Genomic DNA, 10955 nt, shown 5'->3' with positions numbered 1-10955 from the left:
TCAATGCTCTTTTCCCCTCTTTCTTCAAAGAGAAATTAGGTGGGGCTGTTGAGGAAGGAAAAGAGAAGTTCTTAGTCCGTATCAGATACATTCGGCGACTAAGGAAACATCTCTAACTAGACTGTTCCTCGAACATAAATTGGAGTGCAAACAATACTCTCAATTATATGTTAATGGATTTTTTTTGTTCTAATCATCCATCCAAGAGTTATCAGTAATACGATACCATCTCTGTAATCCCGAAAAACATGTTGAGTTGGTAAATACTGAAGACTATGTTAATGGATTTTCCGTTCTAACAAACATATATATGTTATAGTAGCTTTATCAAGACATGAAGTAGCTAACTTACAATACATTGCTGACCCATGTTTGCACCAAATTCTAGGGACTTTTCGAACCAATTAAAAGATATTCCAGTGCAATTAACACAGATTTTTTTGGTTTTCTGGCACATGCACGCAGTTGTCACGATAATCAGCGGAAATGAACATGCAGGTGATGCACTTTCTGGTAAAGGCAGCTAGAAGAAGTAAAATATAAACAATAAAACATGCAGAAGTGGACTCGAAGGGACAGAAATGCACAAAGCAAGGAACTCTGGGCTGGAAAGCTCTCCTCAGGAGCTTATCTTAGGAGATCCATGGACGTTTAATGAGTTGCAGATGACAGAATTTCTTTGTACTATCGGAGCCACTTGTTGTCGAAAACGAATCGGAGTCATCTGAGGTTTTGGGTCCCTCGCCCTCACCACTTGGAAGGCTATCAAGTTGAATGAAGCCACTGGAGGAGGTTTTCCTCGAGATCTTACCAAAGGATCACTCGCCATCTAAAATCATGTAGTAAGGAACCTGAGTGAGATGGACTGCCGTGACCTTGAGGAAGCTCTGTCCTACATCAGGTAGACCTGCATCCCCCTGTTGTGGTGCCGGTCAATCTGTGTCGGCAGCCGCTCTGTCAGTTTGTCTTGGTGTATCCAGAACTGGATGGTCTTTCATGAATGTTGAGAGATATTGGACTGTCTCGTATTCCGATACTATTCCACTGTATCCGAAATATATATATATATATATATATTTTTTTTTTTTGGTCATTCGGTGGTTTGCTCAGGATCTCAATCATCTGCTGCACAGAAGGCAACGAGCCAGAAGCATATGAAGCGAGAACATGGAGGGCAGTTTATGAAGACCGGTGCTTGGCACTTAAAATTCAAAAAGCATATAAAGTAATTCCACAATGGGATTGGAGTTCATGAAATTTGATAAATTACAATAGATAATACTCGAGATTGAACACGCATTGGAGCAGAGCAGAATTTTCATGTCCTCGAGAGAGAGACGGAATAAAAATGGACACAGATCAGATTACTGGACTAAGCTAGATCAAGCTAACACTGTGATTCCCCAGGTTAGAGAGAGAACGACGAATGGGGTTTTCATCTGCAATCTTCATTTCTTGACGACTGCAATCAGGGAGACTGCACTGCTCGGTTGCGAATCCGACTAGACCTTCGCACTGGAGTTGAACTTGTGAATGATGCCGCCTTATTTCCTTCTCCAGCTCCATCCTCCTGTTTCAATAATCAAGGAACTAACTGTTAGAATTCCAACCAAAACCTTTTGATTAAAGCTCCTCCAAATGCATTAACTTGATGGAGAAGAAAAGCTAAAAGGAGTATGAAAACAGGTGCATGGCATTCATCTGTTACCTTCAGTGCCGGAGTTTTCTTGGAAGTAGTGTTTAATCTTCTTGAGCTCATCGAAGAAGACTCCAAGAAGCTGTGTCCCTTCTCGATGGAGACGGAATGGGTGCTCTCTTCAAACTCAATTGTTCTTTTCACAACGTTCCGCTTGAGAGAGCTGCTGACTTCTGCAACAACAAATTCCCCAAGCAACTCAATGGTTGGTGCTCGGCTACGGATGGACACGCTGTCCTCCTCTTCTATGATCGGACGCTTCACTGATGGCCTTGGACTAGCAAAAGAAGCACACATATTCAAGCTCTTGTCTTCATTTTTATCCCGAATCACTTGCAACTCATCGCATTTGGTTCCTATCAAAGGGTCGGGATCAGACATCTTTCCTTGAGAAGGGTGGCTCCCAACTTTTTTCTTGCAAAGAAAGCGGACACCAAGAAGCAAGAACGAGATTGTGAGACCAACTACTGCTTTCAGAATCCAGTTGCTTTCAATCAGCCCCACCAGGACTCCCTTATCGGACCATAACTCCGCGACAGCATAAGCAATATGCTCTATCTCGATTTCGCTCTGTGCCCCCACTACTTCAGCTTCAGTATCCATTATTGCTACCTTGACTTCTTCCAAATTCTCGGTGCTTTGAGCATGGGGTGATCTCTCAGTTTCAATCTCCATTGACGAGACCCCGACTTCTTCCAAATTCTCAGTGCTAAGAGCATTGATTGATCTCTCCCTTTCAGCCATCTGCAACTCTATCATTCCAGCTTCTATCTCCTTTGATGAGACCTCACCTTCTTCCGGATTCTCAGTGTCAAGAGCACTAGGAGTGGGTGCTACTCCTGTTTCACTCATCTTTAACTCAGATCTGTCGATGATTCGATCCAGAATATATCCAGTTTCCGTACACGTCTGCTGCAAAGCCTCACACAAGTCAACAGGTTCTCCCTTGCTTTCAGCTTCAGCCATGGCTACATTTGCACTGATTGGCTCTGCTACATTTGCTCCTAAAGTAACTTCTTCAGCATCCACACATGTCTTGACCAATGTAGTTCTCACATCTTCAATCAAGAAATTGACACCATTATTGTATCGATCCTTATGATCCAAGAAGCTCCTTTCCTTATCAAGGATCTTCAATAAATCGCCCTCAAAAGTAGAATTCTGATTGCTCCGGTACACATTTTCAACTTCAATGCCCTTGATCGGCCATGTACTCACAGAGGAGGCGTTCATGTTACACACGTACGAGCTGGAAAGAACCAAGACAACAAGCAAGAGTAAGAACTTCAACAGCCCTTGCACAGTAGAACTCCCATCTTCTTCTTCCTCTTCCTCCTCTTCAATTTCCTCATCATAGTCATCACATTCTTCATTCTCTTGCTTCATAATATCTTCCGGGATGATTGAAGCCGCTGAAGAGGCACAAGTATCAGCCAAGTTGGAATCCTCGGAATCGGCCTGTTGGGCATCATCACAGCAGGCGTCTTTCCTCAATTCGATCTCTTTCTCGAGGTGAAGGAATATCTCCCGGCGCCTGTTGGGCTTGTACCGGAGATACTGGGGCCTGGGGGAAAGATAATTCGTTACGGGGTCATAAGGACTCAGAGATGGCTTGTTCAACTCTGATCCTGTCGACAGAGTTTCCTCGAGTTTGGAGGGGCTTGACTCCACAATAGTACGAGAAGGAAGCTCATTTATCTCTGCTAAAATTTTCTTCTTAGATACTCTCTTCTTCTTCCCCTCACTCGAGTTGGGCCGCCTTTGAGCAGAGCCACAATCATTTTCATCTGCACCAAAGTTGACATATTTACCGTCTTAAGGGAAAAAGAGAAAAGATTTGTTCCATCCTCTCGTTAATTAATATACCCTATTGATGACGGATGTCAGAGAAATAATATATACAAATATCAACTTTCAGTTTCAAATTAAGACATATAAACGCTGAGAATTCGCCGAGAATTCACCGAGAAGTGCAAGATTTTTGTCGGTTGATTGAAAAACTAAGTTGAAATGGAGGAGGAGAGAGAGAGAGAGAGAAGTTACCAGATTGAGCGGGCTTTCTCGGAGTCAAGGTTTGCTCAAAAATTGGAGAGGAATCCATTTTTGAGGATCTTTTGAATGGCGGTTATAGAACCGATAGAAGATTTACGCGAGTGCCCTTTTTCTGTCGATCCTTCGATTTTCTATGATTCTGGAGGGCGGACAGCTCTGATGAACTGTTAACTGGGCAGTCCCCACAGAGAGAGAGAGAGATAGAGATAGAGAGAGAGATAGAGATAGAGAGAGAGAGAGGAAGAAGATGACCGTTGGGGCGCGTACATTAGACTTCTGTAAATTTAAAATTTGAATTGTATTTGGACTTGACCGTTGCATTGGCCTATTCTCTAACGGCTATATCTTAAGCCCACTAGGAAGGAAATTAAGGCCCAAACGAGGAGAGACATTTCTTATACAAGGCACGTGACTTGCACGTGACTTCTCAAGCACCGAAGATACTTCTGAATTCCGATCGGCCGAGCAACTGAAGTCCTCTATACGGTTTCGACAAGGATCCATAGTTTTGTAACTAACGGTCTTAATTATTGCTCGTTGCATATTTATTTAAGATGGATTTATGAATGGTGTTTCTATGGTGATACTTGTCAGATGTACTATAATAACTAGTCACTTCACTCACGCGTTATGCATGATTATATTTGTTAATGAAATTAGCATATTTTACAATTTAACTTTGTTTTTAAAAAAAATTAATTAATTAGTTATTATGGAATTTGCGCTTGATAATCTTCAAGTCAAATATGAGTAAAAGATATTGAATTCATTCTATTGAGTTCTCTACTAAAATAGATGATTTACATACAAAATGTTAAATTCATATATTTTGTAAATAGGATTGGTAAAACTGAATAAATGAGTGATTTATTATTTAAACTTGAGAGGCTGTAGAAATCAAAAACTTGGGTTTGAAAAAGTATTTTAAGAAAAGCTTTGAAGAGGATTACGAAACGAATTCTAGAAGAAGGAACATATTTTGAGAAATCCAAATGATTGAGGTAAAGGTTTTTGAGAAACTCAAAGGATTATAGTAAGTTTTCAACAAAAGGTTTTAAGAGGCTTTAAAAATCGGAACGGGTTTAGAAAAGTTCTTCAAGAAAAAGTTTCAAGAGGCCTTAAAAATCAAGTTATTGAAGAAGGAAAAGGTTTTGAGAAATTCAAATGATTAGAAGGAGAGGTTAAAGGTTTGCAGAAATTCAAAAGATTAGATAAAAATTTCAAGAAAAAGGTTTAAGAGGCTTTAAAAATCGAAAACTCTAGTTTGAAAATGTTTTCAAAGAAAAGGTTTCAAGAGGCCTTGAACAGGTTTTAAGAGGCTTTAGAAATCAAAAACCCGGCTTTGGAGAAGGTTTTAAGAAAATATTTGAAGAGGCTTTAAAATTCGAATTTTAAAAGAAGGAAAAGATCTTGAGAAATTCAAAGGATTATAAAAGCTTTTAAGAGAAGGTTAGAGAAAAAAGAGGGAAAGATTTTGAGAATTTCAAAGGTTTAAAAGGAGAGGGAAAGGTTTTTAGAAATTCAAAGGATTATGAAAGATTTTTAAGAAAAGATTTTATGGGGCTTTAGAAATCGAAATTGGGTTTATTGAAAATATTTAAGAATAGGTTTGAAGAGGTTTTAGAAATCGAATTTTAGGAGAAAGAAAAAGTTTTAAGAAATTCCAAGGATTTTAGAAAAAGAAAAGATTTTAAGAAGCTTTAAAAATCGAAAACTCAGATTTAGAAAAGCCTTTGAAGAAAATATTTGAAGCGACTTTAGGAATCAAATTTTTAAGAAATAAAGTTTTTGATAAATTCAAAGGACTGTAAAAAAGTTTTAAGAAAAGATTTGAAAAAGTTTTAGAAATCGAAAACTTGGATTTTAGAAGGAGAGGAAAAGGTTTTTGAGAAACACAAAGGATTTCTAAAAAAGTTTTAAGAAAGGTTTTGAGAAGCTTTAAAAATAAAAAAAACTTGGATTTAGAGAGCCTTTGAAGAAAAGGTTTGAAGAGACTTATAAGGAAAAAAAGGTTTTGATAAATTCAAAAAATTTTAAAAGAGGTTTTAGAAATCGAAAACTCGGATTTTTGAAGGAGAGGAAAAGGTTTGTGAGAAATTCAAAGGATTATAAAAAGGTTTTGAGAAACTTTTCGTGGAAAGATGCAATTAGATAATTAAGGCACTACGCAAGATTCGTGTAAAGTATAAACAGGCCATAATGCACTTAAACAATCACAAGTATAAGCAAGATGTCCACTAATATAGCAAACCAATGCGAACACCATTAGTTATTCCACGAGGGGAAAATGACACTATTGGTCTTATTTGTTTGCCAATTTTTGACTTTGAGTCCTAAATATTTCAGTTTGGAAAAACAAGTCCTAAAAGTTTTGAAAAAGTGTCACTTTTGGTCCTATCTGTTTCCACCGTTAACGGAGTTGCCAGCAAGGCTAACGGACCCTCCAACTGGCCGTTAAGTGCTGACGTGGCGCAATGGCCCGACTCCACCCGTGCGGGCGGCCCGAATTCTGAAAGACCCGGCTTCAGCTTCAATTGCTACCCGAGTAAAATCCCCAAATTTTCAAAATCGCAACCCTAATCAGGCTGAAATCGAGCTCTTCCTTCCTCCCTCCTGAAATCGACCCGTTCCCTTTCCTACCTCCCTCTTGAAATCGAGCATCCTGAAATCGATTCTTCCTCCGAGCAGCTCGTCCCTTTCCTCTGTCCTAAAATCGAGTAGCTCGTCCCCTCTCCTGAACCGCGAATCCCCTCAGCTTGTCACTTTCCTCTAGTTCTACAAATTGCCTTTCAGTATACGGCCGTTGTTCCTCATGAAGAACTTTCGAAGCAGGGAAAGATTTCTGACAATAGGTACAATCAATCACCTTAAACATAGTTATATAGGGGCCAGGTTAGACTTGCGGACCTTGTGTTGTACTTTTCAGCATCACTTACGAGTTAAAGCTCAGGTCCATGTACTTTCTCAAGAGATTTGGATGGGACAGTTCGTGCGAATTCAGTCTTGATGACTTAAAAATTGGTCAGGGTTCCATTCATGAAAAGAATCTTTATTCTATAGCTGCCTTGAACTGCTGAATACTTGATACTGTTAATTGTGTTGGTAGTAATTTGGTGGAGGTGTTAATCTTATTCGACAATCCTCATTAAACTTAAGGAACAACAAGCTAGGTCTGCTGCTATCTGGTTGTTGCTTGTGCATCCTTGCTTCTCCTCCCTCTCCATCAAATTTACAATTGATTTTGACTTTTATGGATTTTCAGGTCATACAAGCACCTTGTTTTAGTGTCATTATAATTTCATTTTTTCTTGGAGAACAACTATTTGTAATTTTGTACTCGTTAGTATTATTATTATTTATTCAAAGTGTTTCTACATGCTCATATATATTCTTTTGTCCTTTAATACTAATGCAGGCTTGTAATGCTCATGGGATCTACAGTGTGCCCTTGTATGACACTTTAGGTATGCATTACTGTCTCAAGTTGGATAAGGAGCCATGTTATTGATAAAACATGCAGTTATAATTTCATACCAGATAATACCAGAGGTTTTTCCATGATATTTGTAGACATGTACCTTACATTTATCTTGTTAAAATGCTGGTCCTTTGTTTTAACCGTGTTTTGCACGATATAGTTCACTCATCTCAATATTGTAATTGTATTACAAGGCATAATATTTATTTTTAATGGTGTAGGTGTTGGAGCTGTGGAATTTATTATATGTCATGCAGAGGTTTCGTGAATGGTGTGATGAAAATTTCATCCCGCATGCCTCAAACAAAAACAGTCTTCTATACTTGATATACTCAATCTCATGATATATGTTGAATTGTATGGAAAGCCGAATACTATGAAGGTTGTATGTATGGCTTGGAAATGTACGGAGGTGCTGTGAAGGAAAAAACTACAAACAGTTTATCATAATTGGCTAGTTAATATGTTGTTAACCGTACCATGGAGCACAGGCAAATAGTTTATCATAATTGGCTAGTTAATATGTTGTTAACCGTACCATGGAGCACAGGCAAATAATCATTGGCCTATTAAATTATCTATCGAGCCATAAAAAAGATTCGACCAAGAATACAATAATTGGATTAACTGCGGTTATAGCAGTAAGAAGCAAGATAGAGGCAGATCGACTCGTCCAAGTTCCGACTGAAATAGGAACCACACAAGGACTTGCCATTCGTCATTTATTTGGGGCATCCTGAGAAAGTCCTGACCATTTATTTGTCATCCTAGAAGCTTATTGTGTCAATCCTGCAGAGAATCGATAGAAGCCACAGTTTGTGTTTGCTGATTGTGACGGCATGGATGCAACACTCTTTTAAAGTGAGAATGTACTCTCATAATGTAAACATGAATAACCAGGCAGTGAGGGGGTAAAACTCGTGTTGTCAGGTCATAATCTGTTGCAGGCATTATGTATCACCAGACTGATTCTCGAATCGAACGTCCTTGAATCCCCAAAAATATGCCAAAAGCCGTAAATGCATCGCTGGGAGAAAAGAGAAAATTAGCCAACACAAATCGAATAGAGATTGTTCAATTATATAAACAAGAAAGTTTGTTGCAGAGCTTACAACATCGCAGGAGCACAAAAGAAAGGATGGAAAACCCTCTGAGAACTACAAATGACCTCTGGAACCCTATCAATGGAGAAGCTGACTTTTGTCACTTCTCTCAACACAACAACTTCACTCTCTTTGTCTTTCTATATATGTATATATTACCATCAGACACGCATACATATATATATATATATATATGAAGACGTTGGAGAGGGGAAGAAAGAGGATGAGCACTCCTTTCTTGCAGATTGTCTCTTCTCCTCCCTTCTTGAACCCCTTCCTCCAAGGATGCTTGTATGACTTGAAAATCCATAAAAGTCAAAATCAACTGTAAATTTGATGGAGAGGGAGGAGAAGCAAGGATGCACAAGCAACAACCAGATAGCAGCAGACCTAGCTTGTTGTTCCTTAAGTTTAATGAGGATTGTCGAATAAGATCAACACCTCCACCAAATTACTATCAACACAATTAACAGTATCAAGTACTCAGCAGTTCAAGGCAGCTATAGAATAAAGATTCTTTTCATGAATGGAACCCTGACCAATTTTTAAGTCATCAAGACTGAATTTGCACGAACTGTCCCATCCAAATCTCTTGAGAAAGTACATGGACCTAAGCTTGAACTCATAAGTGATGCTGAAAAGTACAACACAAGGTTCGCAAGTCTAACCTGGCCTCTATATAACTATGTTTAAGGTGATTGATTGTACCTATTGTCAGAAATCTTTCCCTGCTCCGAAAGTTCTTCATGAGGAATAACGACCGTATACTGAAAGGCAATCTGTAGAACTGGAGGAAAGGGACAAGCTGAGGGGATTCGAGGTTCAGGAGAGGGGACGAGCTGCTCGATTTCGGGACGGAGGAAAGGGACGAGCTGCTCGGAGGAAGAATCGATTTCAGGATGCTCGATTACAAGAGGGAGGTAGGAAAGGGAACGGGTCGATTTCAGGAGGGAGGAAGGAAGAGCTCGATTTCAGCTCGATTAGGGTTGCGATTTTGAAAATTTGGGGATTTTACTCGGGTAGCAATTGAAGCTGAAGCCGGGTTGAAATTGAAGTTGGGTCTTTCAGAATTCGGGCCGCCCGCATGGGTGGAGTCGGGCCATTGCGCCACGTCAGCACTTAACGGCCAGCTGGAGAGTCCGTTAGCCTTGCTGGCAACTCTGTTAACGGTGGTAACAGATAGGACCAAAAGTGACACTTTTTCAAAACTTTTAGGATTTGTTTTTCCAAACTGAAACATTTAGGACTCAAAGTCAAAAATTGACAAACAAATAGGACCAATAGTGTCATTTTTCCATTCCACGAGAGTTCCCAATATAGGGCTATTCAAAATGTCGCACAAAACACTCAAAATTACACACCGTAATATTGTCTTAATAATATATATGTAAATGTAAAAGAGAGAAGAACTGCGGCACCAATGCTCCCCTTTCGGTTCTTATAACCCTCGAGCTTTGAGCACCCGCTTAGCAGTAGAATATGACTCACTTGACATTCTCGTTGAGTGCTGGGAGGGGTCTCACCGCAACATTTGAGCCAGGGGAGCGAGCGCTCCTAAAGCTGCTTGCTCTAGCAGCACCACCATCTCTTCCTGCAGCAGCGCCACTCGCCATGGATCCAAGTGGCGCTGCTGGATCCAATATCCAAGGTCTCAGGTTCCATGTACAATTGAGCCCTGAATGTAGCAATATGGGCATAGTATGCTGGTGGCACTGTAAATTTGGGGAAACTTCCATTAGTTAAAAGATAGAAGAGCAAGATTGTTTCCACTTCTTCATCCAATTAATTGGGTAACAACTCCAAGGGTTCGGTGTAGTGGTAAGGAGGAGTTTAAGTATCCACCCGATCCCGGGTTCGGAGCCCCTTGGAGCCACCGAAACGCCTTTGGTGTGATTACCCGCTCCGTACGTCGCCGGGAGTTCACGGAGCCCCGGGGATTAGTCGGGCGAAGCCTACACAACCCGGGTTAGCAAAAAAAAAAAATTAATTGGGTAACCGTATGACAGGAAAGAATAGAACTACTTACCAATGGAAACCGAGCGGGTGGACCTTGCATATCTACAAAAGAAAAGAGTAAAAGATTAGCCTCAAGCTCGTGCCATAAAACACTCTGTAAAGTACAAAGTTGAATGTCTTTACGTGTAGCAGAGGTTGTTGGTAAGAGATTGCAAGCCATCAGCTGTAAACTTGTTCCTATAATTGCTCCTTAATTCATGTAATAACTTTGCACTGATTTGTTACTACAAAACACTTGTGTTTGCAATTTTTTTCGGCGATCCGTTTTTGCTAATTTTACAACTATAAAACAACTGGACCAACCCAATCAATTCTGTTCAATCTATTTAAGAAATCAACCACAACTCCCACCTCCTTCTCAAATCCTTCGACTGCTTCATGTTTTCATTGAATAAAACTAAATAAAAGAAAGTTACTGTAAATGAAAGGTTGGGATTATCTTTAAGAATGAACTCTCTTCCGCATTTACACAGTATTAAGGAGGAACTAGAAAAAGAAAAGGTACGAAATAACTTCTTTAATATATGATTGCAAATGCTTCATTATTAAGTGCATGTATGTGAAAGGTCAAGCGATAAGAAGTTTAGGAATTTTACTTAGTACACAAATG

The 10955-nt window shown here is 39.6% G+C and overlaps 1 protein-coding gene across 1 annotated transcript; it reads right to left on the bottom strand.

The window, feature by feature from the left end:
- Positions 1-1178: 1178 nt before the first annotated feature.
- On the bottom strand, positions 1179-4005 carry LOC116198541. The gene is made up of 3 exons (XM_031528709.1): positions 3740-4005; positions 1709-3483; positions 1179-1570 (listed from the first exon to the last, which is right to left on the bottom strand). Exons 1-3 carry the CDS (start codon positions 3795-3797, stop codon positions 1469-1471), a joined length of 1935 nt encoding a protein of 644 aa, XP_031384569.1. The 5' UTR covers positions 3798-4005; the 3' UTR covers positions 1179-1468.
- Positions 4006-10955: the final 6950 nt, after the last annotated feature.

This window comes from Punica granatum, chromosome 3 (genome assembly GCF_007655135.1).
Source record: "Punica granatum isolate Tunisia-2019 chromosome 3, ASM765513v2, whole genome shotgun sequence".
Lineage (NCBI taxonomy): Eukaryota > Viridiplantae > Streptophyta > Magnoliopsida > Myrtales > Lythraceae > Punica > Punica granatum.
Note: the sequence above shows the minus strand (reverse complement) of the source record. Positions and strands in the feature narration are given on the sequence as shown.

What these genes read in the sequence shown, in the direction of transcription:
- LOC116198541 (XM_031528709.1), bottom strand. Translation starts at nt 3,797, where the DNA reads ATGGATTCCTCTCCAATTTTTGAGCAAACCTTGACTCCGAGAAAGCCC. An exon ending in GAGAAAGCCCGCTCAATCTG is followed by an intron (nt 3,484 to 3,739) that starts GTAACTTCTCTC and finishes ACTTTGGTGCAG; the next exon opens with ATGAAAATGATTGTGGCTCT. An exon ending in AGAAAACTCCGGCACTGAAG is followed by an intron (nt 1,571 to 1,708) that starts GTAACAGATGAA and finishes TTATTGAAACAG; the next exon opens with GAGGATGGAGCTGGAGAAGG.